This window comes from Lonchura striata, chromosome 5, assembly GCF_050655825.1.
Source record: "Lonchura striata isolate lonStrDom1 chromosome 5, ASM5065582v1, whole genome shotgun sequence".
NCBI classification, from domain to species: Eukaryota; Metazoa; Chordata; class Aves; order Passeriformes; family Estrildidae; genus Lonchura; species Lonchura striata.
In genome coordinates, this window is record NC_140707.1 from 47,908,772 (window position 1) to 47,935,857 (window position 27,086).

General features: G+C 36.2%; 1 protein-coding gene across 7 annotated transcripts in view; it reads left to right on the forward strand.

Moving 5' to 3' along the window:
• The window catches only part of NPAS3 (neuronal PAS domain protein 3), a 589,208-nt gene that overhangs the window by 248,654 nt on the left and 313,468 nt on the right, over positions 1 to 27,086 (forward strand). The window contains exon 1 of one of the 7 annotated variants that reach the window (XM_085582105.1): positions 1 to 25,099. This exon is cut by the window's left edge and continues 54,929 nt beyond it. The exons of the other annotated variants lie outside the window; for them this stretch is intronic. Coding sequence (XP_085438231.1) covers positions 25,075 to 25,099 — 25 coding nt within the window. The 5' untranslated portion in view covers positions 1 to 25,074. The remainder of the gene's footprint in view (positions 25,100 to 27,086) is intronic. 7 annotated transcript variants of the gene reach the window in all.

A 27,086-nucleotide genomic window follows, 5' to 3' on the forward strand; every position in this document is an offset into this window, starting at 1 on the left:
AACCCTCAGGTTATTTCCTGAATAAAGAGGATTTAAAGATAAACAAATTCATATAAAATGGTTCTGATAATATCTTCATATATTAGGAATAATATATTTGGTGTAGTCTTACACTGTCAACTTGTCAGAATTTTTATTTTTAAATAGAAAGACTACATGAATTTAAGTTAAACTATGTAGCAAAATATTAAAGGTACTAAAAAAAAACCCACTTAGCAACAGCAGGAATTAGTTAATAAAATATTTACGAGACAGTAAATAAAAGTGAGTGTGAGGAGGAAAGTAAAAGAGAAGGCAGGTCCCTCCACGTCACGGTTGAACTGCACTGGAGGTGGAATGTGGGATGCTTGCAGTCTGCTCACTCAACTGTATTTGACTAGGGCCGTCATCCCCTCAGCTTTCACAAGCACTGAATGTGTCAAAAATCTTTCAGAGAAAGTGTAAATTTTAACCAGCCCGCTTCTGGTTCATTTTTAATGTGGTTTTAAATGCTTAAATCACATTGATTCAAGGTATTTCTTTATCAGGTTTTGTGGAGGTTAACATAAATCAACAAGATAGTTCAATGTGTGAGTACATGTTAATTATGATAGGGGTACAGTGCTGATTTGTTAGAATTTGTCTCATTTAGCTCTACTTGAATTGAGAGTTTGTAGTCTGTGCATGCCATGCATTTTTATATGACAATGTCTCTGTTTAAGGACAGATTTTGATGTAACTTCCAGTGCTGCCAGATTAATCTAGAGCTATCTGTGCCTATCCCAAACTTGTTTGAAAGTAAACAATGGTTTAAAGTATTCAGTCACTAAACAGTGGATAATAGTTTTTGTGTCATTGTGGTTTATTGTGTTACAAGGTCATCATCTAAGTAATTAGTGAAGCTTTAATAATTTAACTTTTTAAATTCTTGTCATGGTGATATGTAAGCCTGTGTGTGAATAATACCGTCTTCATAACCAAAATTTCTTCTTGAGTAATAGTATCAAATTCACTGTAATCCCTTTCTGAAACAAGTTATTCCTTTTTTGTCATTATGCTATTATTACATGTTAGTGAAAATTAAGCAGGGGTTTGAAGTATCTGGATTAAACTTTCACATGGAAGGAAACTGTTTGAGAAAGGCTGCATATCTCTTCTAAAATCACCTATGCAGTGCAGGTGCAGCAGTTGTCTGCAAACAGCCAGTTGTCTTGCAGACAATAGTCTCACTCTGTGACATGCCCTAAATTTTGAATCTTATTTTCAGACTGCAATGTCAGACTTCCTAGGTGACTTCTTTAAAAATTTTTTTCCCCTTCCCCCTCCTTTAATCTAGGATAAGTGTTTCTGATTTATAATTATTAAAGAGGGTGGTAAAACTGCACATATTGAAGAACAGATTCTGTAGTAGTAGTAGTAGCTGGCAGAAATGTTAAGTGCTTTTCACAGTCAACATTCAAACAGATTATCAGATGGCATATTTCACCCTGTTGTTACTTTAAATGAAGTGACCATGAAATCAACAAATCTGCTGTCAGGTGCCTGTCACGGAGATAGTTCTCCCTGTCACACAATGCCTCACATAACAGGTAATGTGTTTTTAAGAATCAGTCCTGTGTCACCTCATCAAGTCCTTGTTAAAAGATGAAATAAGACGGATGGTGTTGTCTCCCATGGAGCTGACTGAAATTCAGTAAAAGCAATGCATGTAATACAAAAAAAAAAAAAAAAAAAAAAAAAAGTGAAATAGGTGCCAGTAAGATGCCTCTGACTGTGACATTACTCCTTCTTTTTTCTTTTTTTTCCTTTGTCTTAAGAATGATTACTCATTTTTGCCTGCTTATTCCTTTCTAGACTGAATATTAATTTTTTAAGTTTAAATTTTCTGATAAGGACAGAAAGAATTAATCCTCAGTCACCAAACAAGCAAGAACCCAGAGTGGTGTTGTGCCAATAGCCATGCATTCACTTGGAATGGTTAATACCTGCTTCTGTGCCTAACAGAGATGACACTGATAATTAATTATGTTATGAGGTGCTCCTAACAATTATTTTGTTCAGGATTCCTAAGTTTAATCATTAAATTCAGTGCCAGGGATAAACTAATATTACCATATTCAGTTTTTTTCTATGTACTTTCATAACAGTTCTCCCAAGTAAAATAGATTTTTGTTTTGTTCATGAAATTTTAATTATAGCATCATTCTCAGCTTCTCAGTGTAAGGAACTGTCAGCCAGCTTGAACTCTGCTGAGACAGATGCTGCAGGGTTTTTGGTAGTTTTTGTTTTTGGTTTTGGGGTTTTTTTTGTTTTTTTTTTTATTTTGTTTTGACTTTTCAGACTCACCATTTTTGAAAAAAAATAGGGAAGTCACCTTAGTGATATATGGGCATCTGTTCCTGTAATTTGTTCTTTCATGTCTAGGTTGTGACTAGCATTAGTATATTCAGGCCAGTACGAAGAAATACCCTGTCCTTTCCTTGCCGTGGCTAAATGTAGTTCAATGATTTTTTTTCATAAGTAAAGGACTGGTTTAGAGATGTTGCTTACAGAAGCAAGGATTGGGCAGGAGGCACAAAGATTTGCCTGCTTACTCTGTGCTGGCCAGCCAAGCTATTGCCTATCAAGAGCTTGCAGCACCTGCAATCCCAGCAGTGTGAAAAGGGAGGGGAGGGGAAGGGGAGCATCCTTCTGAAATGTGACTGAGGCACCAGAGGCTATGTTTTAGGCAGGGCATAGATCACAGTTTCAGGATGAATTTGAATTGGATGCATAACAGTACAGAACTACAGCTCTAAGAAAATTGATACTGAAGCCAGTGAGAGAAATGATTCTATGAGATCCACAGACAGGCAAATGGCTCTGCTTTAAGTTTGTGTCTTGTGAAGCAAGGCCTTATCTGGTTTGCACTAAACCAGTTCTTTTAGACTGACCATGCTGTTTGTCTTACACATGACTCCTCTTCCAAGTATGTATTTGATCAGATGTTTGAACTAATCATGTGGTTGCCATTTTTACTTTCCTACAAATTATCTGGACACCTTTCAACTGGATTTTGAGAGTTACTTATTTTTCACAAATGTACTTGTGTTTGAGACTCTGGAGATACTGAGGTGCCATTTCAGACCAACTTCAAAGAGTCATGGGCTGTGATTACAGGGAGAAACTGCAGATGGGTTACAGGAAAGCAAAGACTAGGAGAAACACATTAAACCTTTCAGTAGATGGATACTTAGCAACACTTTTTAGTGCATTTCTCTTCTCTGCCCGCTTAGGCTTTTGCCATGATGTAGGAATGGAGAAATTATGTCTTTTGGATTAGAAGCAGAGATGGTGCAGAAAGAGCAAAAAGTGTTAATGATGTTTTAAGTATTGCCTTCTCTTACACTCCATATGGGCAAATGCTGCCACTTAGCTGTATTAAATTAGAGGCAAAACTCAGGAAAATCTTTCATCATGATTATTAATTTTGCTTCTTGTCCAAATCAAAAGGAGGTTAGAACTGTTAAGATGCCTTTACAGTAGTGACATGAATTATTTTACCCAAATAGTTTACCATTGTTGTTATTGTTTTGTCAATGAATTAAGCACCATTAATTAGCTGCATGTGAAAATCAGCATACATTTGAACAAGAATACTAAGTCTGGGACCAGGCTGATCCTAACCCTTTGTCAAACTCCTGTTTTTCAAATGCATGAGAAGAAATAATGAAAGGACAATTTCATGGACACTAAGAGAGTGCATCCTACAGGCTAATCTGAGCACAAATCTCTGCAGAAATGGAGTGAGACCCATAACTTCCCCACCCCACCCAAGAATAAATTAGAACCCTCTAGACATCATATGGATATCAAATACTTCAGTGTGTTTTAGAAATCATGATAGAATTTTACAGCTCTACTCCATATAACTGTCACTGGCTACCAGATATAACAGAGAAGATAGTGGTGAGGCTGGAAAAGTCTTCCACTCATCTAAATATGTCTAATTAAGGAATCTGGTTCTAAAGTTTAAGCAGCGGCAATATGGACTCTAATTCTAGTAAAAATCATGTAGTCTGTGTAATTTCTGGATGTGATTCAGTAGCCTCTTCGTATGTTTTTAAAATGTGTAACTAAACATAATAAAAAACATTCCAAGCTCCTCTGGTTTTGCCTGCCACTGAAGAATACTGGAATATTTAATACTTTCTTGTTTCTGAGGGGAAGACTTCTGAGATCTCCAGAAAGTTCCTGGATAGTAACATTGGGATCTCTTAGCTAAAGACCTAAATCCCACTGACTCCACCTGCAGTTAGAGAGGGTGGGTGGTCTGGCTCTCCACTTTGTTCCTATTTCTGGCTTCTTTGCCGTGCCAGTGTGAGTGTATGATGGCATGGTTAGCAGATCAGCTAACCAGTCCAGCTGAAGAGTAACTCAGAGAATGAATTCCAGCCCCCTTAATTCCCCAGCATGGCTCAGTGTGCACGTACAGTCGCTGACACAGGTAGGAGGTAGGAGTAGAGCCCAGATATGGACAGGATGGTGAGGCTTCCTTTTTCAGCAGTTTTAAAGTGCTAACAGCTGTATTTGTGTAAGGGAAAAGAAGACAGTGCTGAGGAGCATTGGATCTTGTTGTGCCTTTGTTTTCCCCATAATTTTTCCAAGCATGTTGTGTGCTTAGCCCTCAGAATGATTGCTCCACAGGAAAAATTGAGGAACACATTCAGTATGATTTTCATTTAGTTCAAACATTCAAGAAGCATCCCAAGAACCACAGCCACAGATCTTTTTTTTTTTTTTTTGCACTTCTCCCACAAAATGTATTAAAAGTTTCCCATGCTTGAAAGCCTGTTACTAAGAACCAATACATAAGTATCACTAATTATTTCCAAAACTTCAAGGCAGAATTTTAATGTAGGTGATTTAAAGTCTGAACCAATTTCTAACCTTAGAATCTAGGCTAATGTAGAGTTAATGTCTGCAGGATTACTCACCATTTCCTGCTCTGGAAATTTTGTATATGACTCATCTTGTGTTGCCTAAGGACAGAATCCAGGATACCAAAATGAATATTCTGTTTTACCACACCAATCCCAAAGTTGCCCCAAATGCAAGGCATATGTTCGGAGAACCTGCACACATCAAGTTCTGTTTCTTAGGCACTGTTAGGCAGGTATTCATGTTAATTTAGGCACAGTACTTCATAAGGGTCTGCTAGGAAGACCAGCAGTCTTGAAGGAATATGTGCTTTAAGGAAACATCTAGTTAAATGTATTGATCTCACACAAGGGGTTGTGAGCAGCTCTTACTTTAACATACTTTGTGGCAGCTACCATTCTGAAGCTACCACTAGGCCAAAGTGTCATTGTTTGAACAATTATCTGGTTTGAATTTCCATAGGTTTCTCAAGAAACTTCCTATCACGTATGTTTCAGATGCTTTTCCTTTGTGTACCTACACATTCAAGGGAAAGAGACATGTCTACACTGAACATGAGTGTATAGGGAGCTCTTCAGTTGGCCTTAGGATTCTTTTAAATCTCTGAAACTAGCTTGGGTAAACCATCAGTATAGAACATATACATCAGCATAGAACTCTGGTACCACATGCTGTCTGGATTCTTTGGCACTAGATGCTAATACAAGCAGCATGGTCCTTGGATAGCAGTTGGTGTGAAACTTCTCTCTCCGAAGTGAGATTTGTAGTCTCAGTGCCTACGGTTTCCACACCCTTAACTGGCATTTGTGGGTGCTGATAATCATTCCCCAGTGGCTGAGATGCTCCTCAGTACAGTGAATTGCTTTCTTACAAAAGGCTGTTCTTGATGCAGTAGTAAAGTCTTATAATGCATGGAAATCAGTTTAAATACATATGAATTATTATCTCTATTGGATTTATCTCTCAAAGCACTCATTCTCCTCTTCTGCAAAATATTCTTGAGTGAAGAAACTCAGACCCAGAAACAATCTATCATTTGAAGCGTGATTATGATACAGACTGAATCAACTTCTTGCACAATTCAAGCTACAGGACTCAGGTTTATTGAATCACAGCACTGCCTATATTGATGTTCTGAAAGCAAAATTCAGTTGGAATAATCTCATAGATACAAAACTATTTATTAATAGTTTTTCTCCTAGTTTTATTTTAATGAACTGCTTGGAATTATGTTTCATAGGCTTTGTCCTACAGAGTTAGGATTTACAGAGGACACTAAAAATGTTCCATTTGCTTTCAAATGGTTTAACTTTTCTCTTGGAGTAAGAAGGCATTCTGCATTCAACATCTTTCAGTTCTAGAAACCTGAAATGGCTATCAGATATTTGAGTCTGAAACTGATTTATTAATATTATATTTACTTTAGTATTTCTTTAGGTCACACTTGATGCTTATTGTGCAGTATGCATTCTTTCACCCTCAACTTTCACATGTAGTTTCTTGAACTCTTATGCAAAGCCTGTAGAGATGATAAAGTTTACAATGTATAGCCCTAGGAGCATCTGTTTTGTTTTTGCTGATTCATGATTTTTTTTGTCCTGCCTCTTCTTTCTCACACTTTCAAGTTCAAATAAGTATGTGCGTGCTTTCAGACTGTATGACGTTATTTGCAAAAGACCACTAGCAGAAAAGTAGTGTAGCAATAATAATATTAGCAAGAAATAACTTGCTATGGAGGAATGTCAGTTATGTGCAGATATGTTTCACATATGAAAGTGTCAAAAGTTAGTGCCTGTCAGGATTTTCAAAGCATACATTTGTTTTTGAAACTTTGTTGGAATCATGTTCTCTATTTTTAGTCTCCTCATTTCCTCTAAAAATTTAGTTTAATTGTGTGCTCTTGTGAAATTATGCAAAGTGATTTAAGTGACAGAAATAATCTACCTCATCACTCTCAAATGCTTGCTGTTTTTCCTTCATGTGTTGGAACCAGTTAGAAATCCATCTTTTCATATAGATATGGCTGCAGTAGGGCAAGTAAAGGATTTAGGATGGTCCCAATTATTTTAGGGAGCATTTGATGACGTCTATAGTCTTAAATATTTAGCAGAGTTTTATAAGCAGTTTTGGCTTGATTTAGGGTCAATCCTTAAAAGCTTTAGAAGTCAAGTTCAGTTGAAATAGTTGTTTTCCACCAAAGCATGGAATTCCTTCTTCTTCTTTCAACATAGCAGTTTTTCACTCCTGGTCACCTTGTGCTCCAGAGCACTTTCTTCATTCACACTTATATGGATGAAAAAATAATGTTAATACTAAACAGAGTTGTTTTTACCATGTCTGTTAAAGGTGTTGTAAGAATTATTTTTTTTCATTCTGAAAAGTATTAAGCAGCATTCTAAAATGTCGTCACAGGATTGAATTCTGTTACCATTTGGGTACATTCTTTCACAGAATGGATAAGACCTTGTGGTGACATCACAGAATCAGAGTCAAAGGCTACAGCTGTCATAAATAACAAGAAAAAGGATTCAGATTCCTCATGCTGTGATAATAATACCTATATATCAAGATAGCTACCATTAAAAAAAAAAGGATCATTTTGGAAGATACACATAAATGCAGGTTTTAATTAAACCTAATTATTGCAAACAGACTACTATAGGTGATGTTATCTACCACATAATTACTTATCTTGGATTTCTTCTATTTCTCTGAAGCATGTCCTGTTGGCCCATGATGTCCAGAGATGGATTACAAAACACATTAATCTACCCCAATATGAGCTTTCTTTGCTGTTACTATGCCATGAATTTGTTCGTTTTAACGATACACTGAAAGGACAATTTTCTGCTTCTTTTTTTCCTACTTCCATTTTATTTTAAAATAGTCATATTCCTTTTTCCTTTAAAACAGTCATATCTGTTTAAACTTGATTTAAGTGAAACATTCCACAGCTCTCCCTCGGCAAGTATTCAACCCAAACGCAAACATTTACAGATGCTCTGATGTAATATCCCCCCCAAAGTACATAAGGGGGGTACTGTTCAAGCGCTATCCTGCAGGCACCAGTGAACTGCACAGTGCATGTATTCACTGCAGGGGCTCTGATCTGCATATGCAATCGTTTCTGTATGCTGCTTCTATTGACACAGGGAAAAAATTCAAGGAAAAAAAAATGAGGGAAGGCCTTTAAGTGTGAGGTTATTTAGCCTTTCTCTTTCAGAGAAGACCTTCCTAACCTATTTATTTTTTCAGCTTTTTAAAAAGACTTTTAAAAATTCTTAAATCAAGTGACTGGTCATGTCTGCTGATGGAAGGGGAGAGCAAGGCCTGTGAAAATGAAAGCAATGTTTTGGGGTTTCCCCCCTCCAATTATTAGACATATTGGTTTGGTAAGAACCAAGTGCAGCATCAGATTAAAGACCTTAAAGGACAGTAGCTGAGGGAGGGAGGCCATCACCAACTGCACTAAGAAAAACTGAATAGCTATCTCTGAAAAGAGGCTAGGGATTGGGCTTTGATCTGCCCGCCTACTTGTATATAAATGTAATCTTGAATCTTGATTGAATATTCCCACTCTGATTTTGTAATTAAAACATCATTTATACTCAGAATAATTAAGACAACTGTACATTTGATTTTAAAATCAGTTTTGAGTATTGTGCCTTGTCAAGCTACAAGACTGGTTTCTGCAGCTTTACAGCTGAGCATTGAGAGGCAGACAGTGACCGCAGGCACCTGAGTGGAAGGTTTGACAGTTTGATAAATTAGGAATGACACTTGCCAAAATGGCTGTCCTTCCCTCAGCCTGCCAGTGGAGCATTTACACACTGTTAATTGAATTGGCAATTTGTGTAACAGTACCTGCCCCTGAGCTTTTGTAAAGCTGGAGCTGCCATTTAGCTCTGATAATCCAGGACTTGGGAATAAGGACGAAAAGCTTCACATGATATTATTGCAGATTTAAAATGACAGTTGGGGACCTTGTTGCCAATTTCCCATTAAATGAGAAATAATTAACAATAGCAATAACAAAGTCTTATAAAGCTGGAAAGTTAAATTGACTTTTCAGTAGTAGTATGGTTTGAAATTGCTTCTAGTGTGATTATCAGATTGCCCTTTCAGTATTATATACCCTAAATAGTATAATCTCATGGTCTGAATAGGCAATAGTGTCAAAGCTACCCTGTTTTATTAGTGTGAGACTCTTCTGATTTATCTGTGGAGTTTTTTTTTAATTTCTTCATGCCATATAAAAATTGAGTTATGTTATAATATTTCATACAGATAAAAACTTAATGAAATATTAGAGATTCTGATTTCCGTGGTTATTGAGTGACAGTAGAAACAAAATTTTCAGTCATAGATGAATATTGTTAATTATGAGGTTCTTTTTTATAGTTGAACTAGCAATTGATAACTTCATCTCTAAATTTCTCCAGTGTACCTAATGCCACTGTCTGAAATGACAATTTATCAGCAAACTATTGTTTTTCTCTTAAGCTTCTTATGTTTTGATAATCCTTGTGAATGCTTCCTAATGATTTGATGTCCAAATACCATAGTAACCAAAACCCATATAAGAATTAGCCACCAAAGACTAGCATCTTTGTAATTTTTAGGTCATAAAAACAAAATCAGATGCTTCAAAGCTGGCACATTTGCTGAATGTCAGAAGGTTAACTTCTCCATGCAGATGTGCAGCTCATATTCTTGCTCCAGGATTTAGACTTGGAGACTTCAAGTGATTTATGGGAGAGCAGGTGCAGATCTCAGGAGCTGATAGGTCTTTCCCATCATGACAATACGTATGGATTCATAAGATGCCACAGAGACTAGATGAAGAGCACAAGTCTCATCCATTTCCTACCTAGTAAATAGTCTAAGACAGTATAAGTTTGATAACTTATATGCTAGAAAATATCTTTTAATCTTATTGCTGTGGTCTTAGAGTGGGATGCAGTACAGAATTATCCCAGTCAACAGGCCTATACTATCATCAAGTCATATTTGCATTTTAAAATAAACTACAGTATTGTAGTGGTTGTAGTATTACATAAGTGATGAAAAGCAAAAGAAGGCAAATAAAAGGAGAGGTGAGCTAAGATGCTGGTGTGGAGCAACTGAGCAGAAAGATCTGTGCTGAAGCTTACAGTTCAAATATTCGTGCAGGATATTTCATAGAATCATAGAATGTTAAAGTGTTGAAATGAACCTTAATAAGCATCTAATCCCAAACCTCACTGCCATGGGCAGGGATACCTCCCACTAGATCAGGTTTCTGAACACTGCCAGGGTTGGGGCATCCTCAGCCTCCCTGGACAACCTGTTCCAGTGTCTTACCACCCTCACAGGAAAAAAGTTCTTCCTAATATCTAACCTACCTTTCCTCTCCTTCAATTTGTATGCATTACTCCTTGTCCTACCACTACAGTTCTTGATGAAGAGTCCCTCTCCAGCTTCCCTGTAAGCCCTTTTCAGATACTTGAAGGTTGCTGTGAGCTTCTCCAACTTCTCCAGGCTGAACAGCCCCAACTTTCTCAGCCTGTCTTCATAGGGGAGGTGCTTCAATCCTCTTATCAACTTCATGGCCCTCCCCTGGTCTTGCTTCAACCATTCCATGCCCTGCTTATGTTGGGGCACCATAACTGTATGCAGTATTTCTTCTGTAGTTGGTAAATGCAATTAAGGATCTTAGGGGATTCTGTTCTAGAGAAGGAATTCAATGAGAGATAAGCCAAACTAAAAATTTAGATGGCATCCAGCTTAAAAGGGCAGTGTAAAAGTCAGGCACTAGAGGAGATAGGAAAAAGCATGAGTTACCAGTGGGTTGGGAGCAGAATGCCATGCAACCCACTGCCCTAGCCAGTGCTCAGAGAGAAATGGCCAACATTTCCAGCCCCAGTGGCAAACTCATGCTGTGCAGAGCACACTCTGTAGAGGAGAGGCAGGCATGGCAGGGAGCAGTCAAGGGAATGAACCAAGAAAGGAATTGACAGGGAACAGGAGTTACGGCATGGTATTGTACGTGCTGGATGGAAGGAAGAAATTAATTTCTGCTGAATTGAAGGCAAAGTCAGGATAAGAAATTATGAACCTGGATGAGGGATGTATATAGAAAATAGATTTCTTACCAAGACAACCTTTAACTGATCGTCTTTTTCTTCTACCTGAATGCAAGGAAGAAAGGAAAGAAGGAAATAATCATGACTGGACTGTATGATGTGAGGTTTTTTATTTTATTGTTTCTTCAGGCACCTGCAGGTTCTGTAGTATTTGTGGGAAACTACTTCCAACTATTCGTGGCTTCACAGAATACTAGTCTATTCAGTCCAGAAATTTTGGATCTGTAATTTTTTTAAAAAATAACTATCCCATGATTAAATACAATGCCTTTCTCAAGGAGGAAGAAAAATCATCTTGTGACTTGCTTTGACACATAATACTGGATGATTTTTCTATCTGTCTTCTGACAAATTCTTTGTGTAGTTCAGTTTGGTTACACCTCAGGATTTGCATTTGCAGTACACAGCAATGAATATTGCCTCTTTGAAAGTCTTCTGGCATTTAATTCCTTAGGAGTTTTAGAAACCTATATATAAGTTTGAAAAACCTTTTTTTTTTTTTTGCTATTAACATTTTGTATTAGGTTACTGCATTTTTACATAGATAATTATCCAAACGGAAAAGAAATTTTCAATACAATATATTTTTATTCAAAAATCACGTCATGAAATGTTATCAAGTGGTGAATTTATAAATGAGTGTGAAAGGACATGAATTTTCAAGGTCCTTCATGAAACGTAGAACTCTAGAAGGTTTATACATGTAGCAGAGAAGGAAATGCAGGTATACTGGATAAAAATAACTTGCATGCTTTCTGTAATTTGGAAAGTTAGCATGTTCCTGTTAGCAAGTTAAAACACAAATAATAAAGTGTCTATCACTAGCAGCTTTTTCTTCACTTATAAAGGGAGAGAAATAGAGGGGAACCACTGTAAAAGACACCATGTTCTAGAAACATGGTGTAATTTTTGTAATACTTTTAAGTGTATTCCCAGAACAACTGGGTTACTATGCTGCTTATGTACCCATTTGTCCTAGAGGGTTTTAAGTCCTTTCCAAGTCTGTTTCTGGAATTTCTCTCCTTATTACATACTGGTTTTCAATTTATACTATATAGCTATTATCCTTACAATAATTATACTAAATAAAGGCAGAGATGAAAAAGCAATATATGTGTTGATGAGGAATTTTCTTTCATCGAAGCTCTAAAGATCAAAATTGCCTCTCATCTCAGGGGAAAGCTCAGTAGATAAATAAGTTGTAGAGGGCAGCCAAAAGGTCAGCAAATTAGACTGTGTTGATCCATGCTGAATCCATTTGGGGAATGGCTATCTCCTCCTGGATTCTCCTTCTTCCGTTAGCTGCCAGCTGAGTGTTATGTGCACTCCTCTTACTGCAAGGTAAGAGTTTGAGAGAACTGTGCTCAAAGAAGTAGTCAAAGTACATACTATTAAGAACTGCCTAGGTAGAACCCTGAAGTGCCTTGCATAGCATTGAAAACTGATGCAGAATGGGATGGGATTATTTCTCTGTGGGCAGAAACACCTTCTAAGAAACTGCCAGCTGTATTCAACAATAGTTTCAATTTTCTGCTTTCCTTCTAAGGTTTATTAAATTTTTAAGTATCCACTATCAAGACATCAGGAAGTCTAAAGATCATGGCTGTGCTTAATATCTTTTTTTTTGAAAGAAAGTGGTCCTCAAATTTAAATCTAAAATTTCTCACCCATTCAAAAGCAACAGCATGTAAGACTTTCTGTATTGGAACAATGTCCTCCCCTGCAGAATCATATTCTTGGTCTTTTATATTACTTATCTTTGTTTTTCAGTTTCATCTCAGAAAAACACAAACATTTTATGTCTAATTCTTGTAATTTAATACTTGGGCAGATAGTTTTATATTTTCCCAGTCTGAACTGAAAAGGAGAGAAAATCTCCTTGTAGCCTATTTTCACTATGTTCATGCCTCCCTTGTATGAGGCTGGAGGCTCCCTGGGGAAGCCAGCTTCACAGTTTGAGCTTCATACACTTATGACTGCCTCTTACCCTATGAAGTGTGGTATAAAACATGGGAAGACTCCATATATACATTATTTATCATGTAAGAATAATTGGTGAAGGTGTATGCAAGACAAAGAGGAATGCAGAAGTTCTGAACAGATTTAAATCCATGTTTATGTGATTTTGTGTCTAATAAGTATTCCTTTGGTGAAAATATTAAATATATCTGTTTAGGATTCACTATTCTTTACTCACTTTCATTTTTATATCAATTAATGAGAGAACATGATAGTCTTGTTAAATAAAGAGCAATTAAAAAAATCTTCCTGCTCTACAATTTTGCAATGTAATTACTGCTGATATTCAGTGTCTAGTGGAATTTTCAACTGTGCATTTGCAGGAGTTTACAACAGAATTTATAACCCCAATTGTTATTTTATCCCTGCTTTTCTTGCAGTAATGTGCATGTTATAAGCCATATGGATAAGAAAGAACCGAGAAGTTCTTTGTAAGAATATTTTTATAAGTCCTCTGAAACAGTCTGTTTTAGTACCCCCAAAACATTTTGCAAATAAGCAATTTTGCATCAGGTAGTCAAATTATTTGCATGCAAATTTCTGCTCCTCTCAGGTGAGTAGCCTGCATATAAGCTCAAGGAGATTTTCTCTTGGAATCTTTGTTTTGGAGATATTCTGTTTTGTAAGAAATAGATTCCAAGTCATTGAAACACTAAGCAAGAATAAGAATTTTTTTTTAATCTTGGGAGTGAAAGCAACTTGTCAGGATATGGGAACCCTTGCTCCCTGTGTTCAGTTATTTATGCATTATCCAATAGTGTCAACAGAAGTAGATACTGCCTGAACTCAGAATACTTCACAGCTTAAATTCAGATTCTCCCAAGAGAGAAGTGAAAAGTTTTTTTTCATCTGAACTGGGATAGCTTTTTGCTTTTCTGTGATAAGGGGTTTCAGCAATTGGAGACTTAAGCAAGACAATTACTCTTACAGCTCTGTGCATAAATTCTGATGATTTTTTTACTTACCCTTGCAATGGAGGCATATTTAAAAGGGATGAAAGTTTACTGTAGCCATATATCTGAATCACCTTTGATGTCAAATTTTGAACATAATCTGAAATTTACAGTTTTAACCTACACTAAAATATGATCACAGTTCTTCCAAGAATCACAGGCAGTTTAATTTTCTGTAAATGCTATCAATCTGAATTGCACAGGGTTTCTTTCTGCTCTATAACAGCCTGTTTAAACCCTTCAACAGGGGTCAGAACAGTTGGATGCTACCCAGTCCAGTGTTGGAGAATTTTGGTTCTTAATCCAAACTTCAGATCTCACGTTTGGTAATTTAAACATATGCTGCTAAATTTTGACTTAGAAGAAACACATCCATAATTAGGTATTTACTGTGACTTTTTGTGGCTAAAGTTTGAAGAAAATTTAACTTTGGTTGCGTATGTTTTCTTTATTTTAGTTGTGCATCTAGAAAATTATGAAGAGAGATTTTGATCACTTCATGGAGTGAAATTAGTTGCATTTACTGCAGAAAGAAAAAGGTGGCTATGTATTTTTAAAGGGCATATGGTGAAAAAACAAAAATCCCATTTACATTTACATAATAGACTACAGTAAGAAACTAGAATACTACCAGTTCTTCAAAATGATGAGGTGTTAAAATTGCTGGCTCGGTGTTAAAAAGCTTATGGATTTGTTGATTTTTTTTTTAAATTTTGGGTTTGGAGGGTTTTTTGTTTTGTTTTGGAGGATTTTGATGGGTTTTTGTGGTTGTTTGTACTGCATAAGAATCACAGTAAGATCTTGTTTTCAACCAGGTTTCTAAAATACTTCTCTAAGTCATACTGATAATTTTCAGGCCTTAAATCCCTAAGAATTTATAACAAGCAATCTTAGATCTATTGTTTTGTATTTTTTATGGCACGGTTTCCTTTTGGAACATGAAAGCTACTTACAGTACTTGTAACTCCTTCAATTTCAGGTAATCAGAGTGCTGAAAGAGGCTGCATATAAACTCAGTTTTTTCTGTAATGAAAACTGTATATTCTTTCCCTCTTGGCACAAGAGTTGTCTGAAATTTAGAATAAAATATCTAAAAAATCAGTTTACAATGTATTACCCTGTTTGTCTTACTTTCAGTGACTCTTCAGCCTCGAATATTCAAATATTATATTTAGATCCCTATAATCTACTGATTCCAGTGAGAGGAGGTAGTTGCTGTGAATCTGCAATTAATAGTTCCTTTACTTTGGAAAGTTAGATTCAAGCTACTGAATTATTTAATCACTTTTGAACTGTTTGCTACCATCAATAAACATATGGTGCTTTTGATGATGTTGCTCTTTACCATAAACAATAAAATTAATATCTTTGTACATGTATATCACTGAGTATTGAAAAGCAGCATCAAAATATAAGAAATTTCCAACATACAGAAATTCACGGTGTCAATTCAGTAGCAGTGTACATTTCAGTAGCATTTATGTTAAATCATTTTATTGATAAATAGTTTTGAATGATTTTTTGTTTTCTAATTTGTAGAAAGAGTTGTTTTTCCAGTTGCAAAGATTAATACTTCAGAGCCTGATGGAAAAATAGGGCTATAAGTGGGATTTTTGTACTACTGTTGCCCTGATAAAGGAATTACTCCCTCTTGTTATCTAGAATTGCAGTATGATTTTCTGGATGAACATTTGTGTGTTTAAAATAAATATTCTGCAAAAAAGAATGTTCTTTATTTCTTTAATACTTTATGCAAGTAAAACGCATAGAAAGCACACTAGATATTTCACCACATAGCTTAATTCTGAAATGTCAGGTGGGAATTAATTTGGAATACTGTTTTGGAGACATTGGTATGTATCTAGGACCCAAAAATGCCTTTTGTGCCAAGAAAGCTAATTTTTGTATTTTAAAATTAATCTAGCCAAAATCTGGATTAGCCGTGTCACATCCCCTTAACCACAGGCATGTAAACTTCAGGATAGACAGCTGTTTGGATGCTGCAGACTGGGACTCCTGCCCTCAGCAAACATGTTTGATTCTCCTACATGGTCACTTGGCTGCTGTGCTCATGTCCATATGCTTGGATGGCATTGTGCCTGCTCACTAGTTGGTCAGACTGTTCCATCAGGGCCGAGATGCCAAGATGAGAGGTTGGGCTGGGCACCGTCTATCAGTGCCCGACTCCTACCACTGCTGAAGGAACCTTTCCAGGGGCAAGAGGCCGTGGCCCACAACTCGCCTTGTTGCGTTCATCTTTCCTGACACTTAGGTGTTCCAAACACCCAAAAAGAAGGAAGAAGGGAAAGGCAGACTGAGGAGAAATGTTTTGCTTTCAAAGAAGCAATTGCCATTGTAGCTGTGGCATAAACTTATGAAGTTCACAGGGGATTTAGAAATGCATGCAAACTGCATAGTGTACAAGCCCTCAGGCAATCTGCATTAATTCAAGCTTAAATGAGACAACAACACAAGTGGGCAAAGTGTAAAAGAAGTAGAAGAGTCACTGAAACATTTTGCAGTTTGCCTTAGATAGCTGGAAAAGGCTATTGTAATAGTTTCAATGTTGCTTTATGTTTACAACAGCTGATACATTTGGGAGTAAAAAATTACCATGCTTTCAGGTTCACTGTCATCTTCCTACCAACTTTGCTTTGCTTTTATTCTTAGACTAGTGCAGCTACATAAACACATTTAAGTATGTGAAAATAACTGCAGTATTATTAAGACATAGAACCAGTAAAGGCAGCTTTAGAAGTAGTCATCAAAGGGTGAGAAAATTCATTGCTTCTCAGACATCAGCAGAAACCAAGTTCCTAGAAATTATCATTACTATGAAAATGATCAGAAGTGGATTATTTTACTGTTGAACATATTACCTTTCTCTTTTCCCTATTTTCTTTCCACAAGGCTTGAGTAATTGGACTTTGGGACACATTCTTGGCTGATAGATTGTTTCATTTAAAATAACTTTGGAGAACTCCCATTAAATGAAAGAAAAGAAAAAGTTGTCAGGGTTCCAGAAGTATATACTGCTTAAAATTTGTTAAAAAAAACTCAATGCCATGTCAGCTCTAATTAATATAGATTTATTAATACTGCCATGACTTTTTACATTATTTTCATTGAAGCAACTGAGAATAAACCAGACAGAGAAGCAATAGATTAAGGAGTTTTAAGCAGCTTAGTGACCTAAATCACTTCTCAGTCTCTTCTTGGATAGGTTACACAGTTTTTTCTGCAGAAAACAAATTATTTGAATAATGAAAGAAAAAAATTACAATCTCACAATTAGAATTAACTTATAAGACTGAAATTTTTGTTACTGTGCACATAGGCAGGACAGATTCTAACCTCTCAAAATTAGAAGCTCCATTTGAAATTGTTCTGCTATTTGGTACTTGTGGAATACATATCATTAATTTTGCATGTAAATATATGTTTCTGCTTCTCAATAAACAATAGAGAAATGGAAAATTAAAATGAAATTTTTTGGAATAAGAAATAAGCTCTGAGGCTGCAGAGGGCCAGCAAAGGTTTCCCACTTTATGTCTTAATTCTCATGTTGCTTAATGTAATCTCAGTTACTTGTTGTGTTGTTAATATATATATTGGCTACTTTGCCAATGCTGGTCTTGTACAGATTGCAAGAGCTGAGCTTTGGGTTTGCTTGGGGTTTTTTTGTTTGCTTGTTTTTCCTTTGAGTAAAATCAATCTAACATTATTTAAAAGAAAGGTTCAGGAGGTTTCATGGACTTAAATTGCTGTCTTTAACTGTTGTAGGATTTTTTTTTTAACTACACTAGACACTGAGTAATAGACTGGAAGTGTTGACAGTGCATGAGTATATGAGTCAGGAACAGAACAGCTCTGATCTTGGCACTAGTGCTATCTTTCAAGCAAGACTTTTCTAACCCTCATCATGGAAAATTTCATGAATTTGTGATCTTTCAGAATTAGTCTTTGCCATCTCTCTGTACCTTAGTTGATTCATGTATGAAATGTATTAATTGTGCATACTAGTTTTCTAGTAATCTATGAAATTCCTGGATAATAAACCCTGCAAGAATGCAGGGTACTTATCTGTGTAATAACACAATCTCATTTGCAGCAACTATGGAAATCCTTACAAGGATGAGTAAAGAGTTCATATTTGCATAGTAAGCTGTCCTTCCTGTCTGTTTTGAATTTTGTGCACTTTACCACTGCACAGGTAAGTCCTCGTGGTCAGCAGCATTTGGGAGTTAGTCTCAGCAGAGTTTGCAGAGCCTGCTTTCTAATTTAAACTTATTCTATAGTAAACCATTGAGCTGAGCCATTATGAGCTATGACTTTTCTGTAGGCTTATGGAAAAGTATCACTGAATGATTGTGGCTCATGATATACTGTGTGGCTCATGCTATAGAACGTAAGTAATAAGCACAGTTTGTAAGATGTGGGGTATAACTGATGATGGTTTCTGGTTTAGTTTGGGGTTTTAATACATATGCATACTTTGTAACCCAAATTGTTGCAGACTTTAAAATTACTTCCTTGTTGTTGTCATAGCAAGAGTAGTGAGCACATTGGGTCAGGATATTCTTTATTTCAGAAAAAAATATTTTAATGTTTGTTAGGAACACAATCCAAAGATTGGATTATGCAAGCCAAAGTGGGTTTAAAAAAAGTCATATCTCCTGTCCTAAATACAAATGAAAAGCAGTATAAAACAATTCTTAGTCTTTTGCTAATAAAGGTATCCTTTATCTCTTATAGATATGTAACTTGGTCGAAAAATTACCATTATTTTTTGCTTACTAGCCCCAGATATCCCAGATATTATATTAACTCAGATTAACTAATAAGACATCCATAAAAGCTCTCAAAGTAGGGCAGGCAAATTCTCTGTGGTAAAGACATGGAAACTGAGGCACAGGAAGGTGAAAAAAATTATCAGAGGCTTTCCATTAGGCAACTAGTATATTTAACAAAAAGAGTCTTTCTTTCCAGATTAGTGCTTTGTCCTTTAATTTTGCATGTAAATATATGTTTCTGCTTCTCAATAAAAAATAGAGAAATGGAAAATTAAAATGAAATTTTTTGGAATAAGAAATAAGCTCTGAGGCTGCAGAGGGCCAACATTTATTTATTGTCAACAAAATGAAGTAGCTACTTTGCAGAGGAAATACATTTGGGCTGTAGTTCAACAAACACTGATATTTAATTATTAATATCATCAGAGTACCATAGATTTGTATTAATTCGGCATGGATGTACAATCAAATTTCTGTTGGATTAGTCACAGGCTCTTCAGAAGGTTAATGTTTTATCCTTTTATACAAACTTTGTGCTGGCTTGAGGAAAACAGGACATTCCTGAATAAAATCTTATGGTTTAAAGTAGGTATTCAAAAGATTTGTCAACAGAGGTGACTCTGCAGAGGGAAGTCTGTACTAATGTAGTTCTTTCTGTCATGTAGCTGCAGTGTGTTGATAGAACTGATAGACCTGGATTCACCATACCACCAACCCCGAGCAGCCTCAGAGTCCTGGTACAGCAGAGTATTGAATGCTTAAACCCACTTCTGTTTGGCAAGCATTCTGTTAGTGCTCAGGTATTGCACAGTGCTTTATAGGTAACTCTTTCCAAATGCCTTAGGTGAATACGTGAAAGCAAATGCATGTTTAAGGAACCAGCAAGGAGCCCTTAAGCCTTATAAGAACTGAATGATTCTGACTAATGATGGTTTTGAGCTGACAAATTGTATCTCTGGAGGAATACTTAAAATTTACCATTTGTCAAAGCCCATAATATTGTGTGTACTAATGATTTTATTATATTCTGAAGTATCTTTGTGTTCTTTCAAATAGCAATCTCATTGATAAGAGATTTCTGTGCTTATTCTTCCCTTAATATTAGTGCATCAATGTCTGCATCTGGTAACCTATGCATGTTCTTGAAGGAAATGGAATTAATAAGAAAGAAATTGCATATTTTAAATTAAAATGAACATGTGATAATGTTTAGCTAGCAGATTCTCCTAGTCTACGCACTTCTACCCTAATCTTTAGGCTTTGTATTAAGCCGGAGGCTACTTTTTCTCAAAATCCCCAATGGCAATCACTCTCTTCAGCCTTCCCATGGCACATCAAAGGCAAACTCAGGGAGAGAAAGGTAATAAGAAGGACTTTATTAACCTATCCATTTTGTGTAGGCTACCTCTCTTTCTGTATTAACATGTTTATTATGCGACCTAGCTGGATTTGCCTGAACAGCTACGATAATGCTGGTGCTCGTGCCGATGTTGTTTTTCCAGGAGATGGTGTTTATCTGTAGATGAGGGTCTGGCTCATGTTACATTAGTTAGATGCTAACTCCCCTCTCTGTGTGAAGGCATGGCTTCCCAACAGTTCATTCTTCTCTTGGTGGATACACAGCTGAGCACATCCTGCATAAAGCTGCAGTTTCTGGCCTGCCTCTTTCAGAAGATAAATTTTGCATGTTTATTTTTAAATAGCAGACTGTGAAGTGTGGGAGTGCAGGTGCAGCCAGGCAAGTGTCTCAGCTGTCATTTGTATGGGTGAAGGCAACAACCTCAGAAACCATGTTAGCCTGGGCTTCTCCTGCTGCAGATCCAGCCTCTCAAATGGTGTCCTGGCGGTGGGTGGATCGGGTGATGCTGGACCTGAAGGAAGCATTGGAGGCAGCAGTCACATAGTATGGCCACACAACTTCTCCTGCAGAGCTTACTGCCCTCTTCTGACAGAAACCATGCTCCAAAGTGAAGCTTTGGAAAGTTTTTTTCATGTCCCTTTGTAGAACAAACTGCTTGAGGAAGAATGAGCAGCGTCTCCCCAGGCCTCTTCCAGCTACTGATTGGTTTGTTTACTGGGAGGCTGGAGATGGGTCCCACTCTCTCATTGGCAAGACTGAAGTTTATTTCCCTTACTGGAAGACTCCGTCCTCCCCCCTTTCCCTAGCCTACAGACTGACCTTAGATTTGAAGGGATATTTTCTGTCATGAACCCGGCCCTCTGGTAATTTTGATGATCTGCTAGAAGGAACCATGATTTCATTCTTGCCTCTGAGGACTGCTTATATAGGTTATTAAGTAATCATTTTGGCAGTAGTTTTTCCAATATTTTTTTTATTTACAAAAAGGAAGCCAGCTGACACTTATTGCCAGTACTTAATCCAGAAGGCATAACCTGAGTGTGTCACTTCTAGCAGGCAGCCATGGGCTTTGTGTGAAATGGGCACTGAGCTGCACTGGTGATGTGGAAACATGGAAAGGCAAAAAATAAGGTATGTGGATATTTCCAGTGGCAGCTAACAGAGCTCTTGGGGATCAAGACTCTTGGATTAAAATGTCCCAAATACTGTTCTGAATATGCTCTTAAATTAATTTAAAATATATTGAAATTTTACTAATGTATTAATCACTATGCCACTGAAACATGTGTTCCAGTTGTAAATTCCTAAGTAGTTCCATCTAACTTAGCCTGCTTCATTTCAAGAAAAGTTTGTGCTTACAGGTTTTCACAGGCTGGAACCCAAAGATGGCCACTTAGACCAATTTATGCAAAAATTGAATACAGAGTTATTTCACTTGCATGTGCAAGTTTTCATGCAAATATTTTTAAATGCAGTAACAATCATTTGAACAGTGTCTACATCTGTAACTGAAAGTTGTGAGTGGAAAACCATGTGCGAACTTTTTAAAAATCAGGCCTCAAAATCAATGTTGGTTTCAATAAAAAGATAGACTTTTGTTTGTTTAAAATCCAGTCATAGAATTTCTCAATTCAGTCAGGAAGATACAGCAGAATTCAGTATAAAATGTAGTAGTAAAGTGTACTGGGTTATGGGCAGGTGCAAAGAAGTTAAATAAAGGAGGATGTAAATTTCTATAATATGAAGTGACTCACAGGAAAAGTCCAGGTGTGTGCTTTTTCCCCTGGTAAATGTCATGTAATTAGGACTGCCTTTTATTTAAGGAGAAACTGTTCTGGTTTGCAGTGATTGTGTATGTTTAAGCTACCAAACAGTAAGTGAAGTTCTTATTTGCTTTAGTCTAAAGGCACTAATTCATACAGTGAACCTTTGCTCAGGATTAATAATTTTTATTTATTACTTTTAAAAATTAATTTTTCTTTCTAGATGTATTAGATATAAAGGGATCAAAAGTATTTTACATCTGAATGAGATTGTCCGGACAGCAGAGTTTAATGCAACGTGACAAATTCACTCTGCATTCTCACAGTTACTTGATGTGGATTCATTTTCTTGAGTACTTCCAAACAGTTACACTCTTGAGCCTGAAAGATTAAGAACACATATGTTTAACTAAAGAATACAAGCATCTTTATCACTTTTTGAATGAGTACTTATTCTTTTAAAAGAGCTTGATGGAATCTTGAAGTCATTATGGAACTGAGGGCTCTAAGAGAGTGCATTAAAGTACTACAAGCACACTATTGAGAGATGCTATAACCAACTTTCTCTGGCAGGGGTTTCATTTTCTGATCACTATCAATAGAATTTCCTACAGAAGTTTTCTATATTTTAGCCAAATGGTAAATGTATCAATTAGATAATTTTGTAAACTATAGAGTATGTATGTGTGTGTTCACTCCAAATTACTTCTGGTTTGTAAGCCTTTTTGTTTGAACTGTAATAACCATAACAAGTTAAAATTAGGAAAATCCTCGCTTTGACTAGAACCTACTTTGGAACTAAGGAAATAATATAAAAACACAAACTGTATATATTTCTATGGCACCTGCTGTGTTTCAGGTGTTTATAACACAGCCATAAAAATTCACTCCAGGCTGAAACTTGGTATTTAAAAGTCTCAGCTCAGCAGGATTTTAAAATCAGATTTGGTTTAAATTAGTTTGGCTCTCTTTCAGTTATAAAAAGGAGGGTAGAGGAAAGAAATTTTTATGTGTCAAATATAATTTTATTCATTCCTCTAGCTGAAAAATAGTTTTGCTTTACAAAGATATAATTTCCAGGGTTTTAGTCCATAGCATGGAGTAGGGATTCAGGGTGTCAAAGGGGAAAAAGAGAGAGAGAAAGAATTACCATCCAAGACTTTGGCATTTGCAGATGCTTAATGTCTTATGTGAGAACATTTACTGTGGATCCTTACTGAGTCTTCATAAAACTGTATCCGGGATAGACAGCATTTTTTTTAATTGAAAAAACATGCTTTCATTCAGTAAAGTCAGTAATTCATAGTTTAAGGTCTGTTTTGTCATATGTCAATGACTGGTGGATGAATTATGTTCAAATATAATGGATTTAATACTTTGCAACAGTGACATGAAAGAATCCAAAGCAATCTGGGGCCTCAGCTTCCTCTGTATTTTACTGAAAGCTAGGCACCTATAATCCGTCTGGCTCATCTGAAAAATTCTTCATCCTTCTGTGGTATTCAGTGCATATAAAAAAAATTAATTAACTGAGGATCAAATGGAAAGATTGACATAATTTACATTTACAGTGCACTACCATTTGTAGATTGCTTATATGTACATACATATGTACATACTGGCATCTCTGCTTATAAAGATGATCAGTTGCAGCAGAACCTGGTAGATGGATAGGCTGAAATTTTCAAAAGTTGCCAGTGGCATTGGATGCCTCTTTGCCCGTATACTTTGGGCCACATTTTCATCTGTTCTGATAAAACACAGCTCCAGATGAAGCCTGTAAAATCTGTGGCTGACAAACACCATTGAAAATCACACACTTTTGGGGTGCAAAAAACTGACAAGGCCAAAAGTGGTGAAAACATTTATTTAAACTTTCCTAGCAAAGACTCAAAGTGGCTGGTATTAATTTCTTTAAACAGAATACATTTTGTGGTCTTCCTCCTTATTTTTAATTCTATTATACAATGGAATGCATTACTAGTGTTGCCTTCACCCATCTGTTCCTCAAAACTAAAAAAAATAGAAAGAGGTAACATTACAAAAGGGCTGTTAGAAATGTTTATGCAAAGTACTGCTTTTCATCACTAAATCAGACCTAAAGACAAGCTAGCTGAGAAAGTGTTCTCTTTCCCATATAGGGGCTATGCATACTTTTGCTTTATCAATCAATCCTGAAATGTGGACATTTTCACTTTCACTTCATCTTGGGCTACATAAGAGAGGTGTCTAATGTTCCATGAGTGATTAGCATTTAGTGATGTTTCTCTCATTGTGAGATACTGCCAAGCCACAATTTACAAGTACTGGATGTCCTGAACTGCAGTAGGATAATTTTGATACTTCAGCCTTGGCATTCTCAGGTTTTGTTTTAAATTTAATTCTCATGTCTGTCCTAATGTGGCTATTTTACCAATAAACCAGACACATTTATTGTCTCCTTCTCTTTTCTCCCTCCTATTGTTCATGCTTTGACAGTTCCATAAAGTTTATTTCTCCCTGCTGCTTAGTGTCTTTTTATTCTGTTTGTTTTTCACTACTTCCAGCTGGGATATAGTTTAATGAATTATTTTTCAGTGTGTGTGATATGGCTTTTATGGCCTGCCTTTGGAGATTGCGATTAATACATTTTTTTTTTTATTCTTTGCCATGACCTGGTTCCCAGTGCTCGGTGTTGTGCTCATCATTGTATTAAGCATATTGAGATCATTAGAGATGATATTATCCATCTTAAGCCTGGAACATATTTTCATTCATTCTAATTCTTTTCTTTTTAGTTTCAACCCTGAAATTTTTGTTTCTCTGCCAACATTTATTTTGCATTGATACTGGATAAATAAGATTTCTGCTGTTAGTGTAGTACCTGACATGGTCATCAAATCCATATCTTCCCTGAATAAGTTTCTCAAGTGATTTGGCATCCATGTTTGTGTAGGGTTTGTTGTTTGTTTGGCTGTTTGTTTCTGGGGTTTGGTTGTACCAATTTCTATTTTTATTTGTTTTTCTGGGGGAGGATTGTGTGTTTGTGAGTTTATGTGTAAATTTACATAAATCATTTGACATTTCAGTGAAGTTTGTATTCACTTCCCCAGCCATGACCAGGCACACATAAACTTTGCAAAACAGTCTTAATGGGGAGGAGATAAAGACAAGAAAGAAGAGATGGAGAGACCACATTCAGCTTCTGGTAAATACACACCTACTGACTTAGATTTTTCATCATACTTGTTAGCCCCCTGACAGCTTTTCATTCAGCCAGTCTGAAAACATTTTCATCTTATTCCAGGCTATTTTGTTTTACTTCTTACAACATGATAAACTATAAACTGCTCCTCACAGCTAGCTACCATTTACAAGGGAAAAAAGGTGTAGAATCAGAACAGACAGTGCTAAAAAGCTCTTTTCTTCATTGTTTCAGAGAGCTGTTCAAAACTTGCAATGAAGTATCAGTAGGTTTCAGAGTTTGGCTCCTAAGACTGATCAATTTTCCTTGCCTTGTGACAGGAATCAGTGTAGAGCACCCTGCAGTTGATATATGCTCGTCTACTGAGAGTTGGTCTGAGACCACCAATTTGTGTCAAAGTTTTCATGTAGAAATGCAAGCTTAACTCCAAGTCCAGCTTGGTGTAAAAGGTTTCTACCATGTCACCAGTTCCTGGTTTCTTCCAACATCTAGTTTCCTTCAGCTTATGAATATTGTAGTAGGAATCCTTGCTGTCTTACTTAAAAAATGTTTCCCTTTCTTCTCAGAAAATAATTGCAGTTCCATCTTTCATGTTGTGTATCTTTAAATGCCTGTTTATTCTCTCTTGGTAAATTGTTCTATTATTCTACCCACTAGTGCTCTGGTTTCCAGAGGGAAACTGAGTTATCTGGCCTTCCCACTAACTTTCAAGGTTGTGGTTGTCAATAGCTATATTGCTCTTCAAATTCTACACCTTGAGAGCTATTTTGATTTCCTTAGTGCACCATGACATCTCCAATCTAAAGTGAGATTATGGAGAGATTTCTTTCTTCGTATTTTTGAATTTTCTTCATGAGTTTGCTAACACTAAATAATTTCTCAGAGAATCACTTCTATTTGTTGTTATTACTTTCTAGTAACAGAAGATGTGATGTGTTTAATGTAACTTTAGACAAATCATCATTACTTGATTTAATGGCAGAGGTTGTAACTCCTTACCTTAGATACATTTCTAGTCCCATTGTTTCAGTTTTAGTTATTAGTCTTTATATAAATTTTGAACACTAATACTTACATTTCCTAGGCTTTATTCTTATTATTTTGTCAACACAGTCCACACCACTGTGGTTATTTCAGCAGTAATTATAGTGTTTTACTGAGCAGTAGCTAACATTTTTTCAGAATTATATCATAGGATAAAAAAGATACTTTCTGTACTGTGTGATCATAGAGAGTAGTAGGAAATTTGAGTGTCAATTGAATAATCTTCTGAAATAATGTGATCATCTATTCTCTGCAATCTACTTAAGCCTGTATAAATGAAGTTGCTTTCTTGTGATACTGAAGTGATGGTTGTAGAATTATGTTACTGTAAAGAATGATAGAGGCAGCAGAATGCTGTGCATAAAAAGATCAGAAGTCAGCAGCGAAACAGTCTTGGTGGAGGAACAGCCCCTATGTGTGAAGTTCAGCAAACAGGGAGGAGAGGAAAGAGAGAACGCTCAATGATATTATTGAAATGTTTCCACAACTCAGAATACAGCACTGGATAACTGGAACTTCAGGAATAGATGTATTCATATGCTTTGTAAGCAGGAAAAGTGTGTGTGTTTTATTTTTCCTACGTATTTCTGAGAGTAATGAGAGCTACTGTCGAAGTAGATTTTATCTGTCTACACACTATTGATTATTTCCAAGTCCATATATAGGGTTTTCAGTCAGAGTTGACTTGGAAATTTCCAACAGTCTAGTCCACAAATAACTGGTGTAGGAGATCTTTTGGTTTTTTGTTATTTCTGCCCCTTAACACCTGAAATCAACTTTAAAGATAAGCAATATATGGTTAGCATATATTTTTTACTAGAAAAGGGAAGTGTAAAACAATATCTGGTCTACTTCATTTATCCATTATTGGGAGAAGTTACATTGAAATTCGGAGGGTTTTCTTACTGGTTTTGTATTTACAGTACTTATGCACTGAGAATTGGAA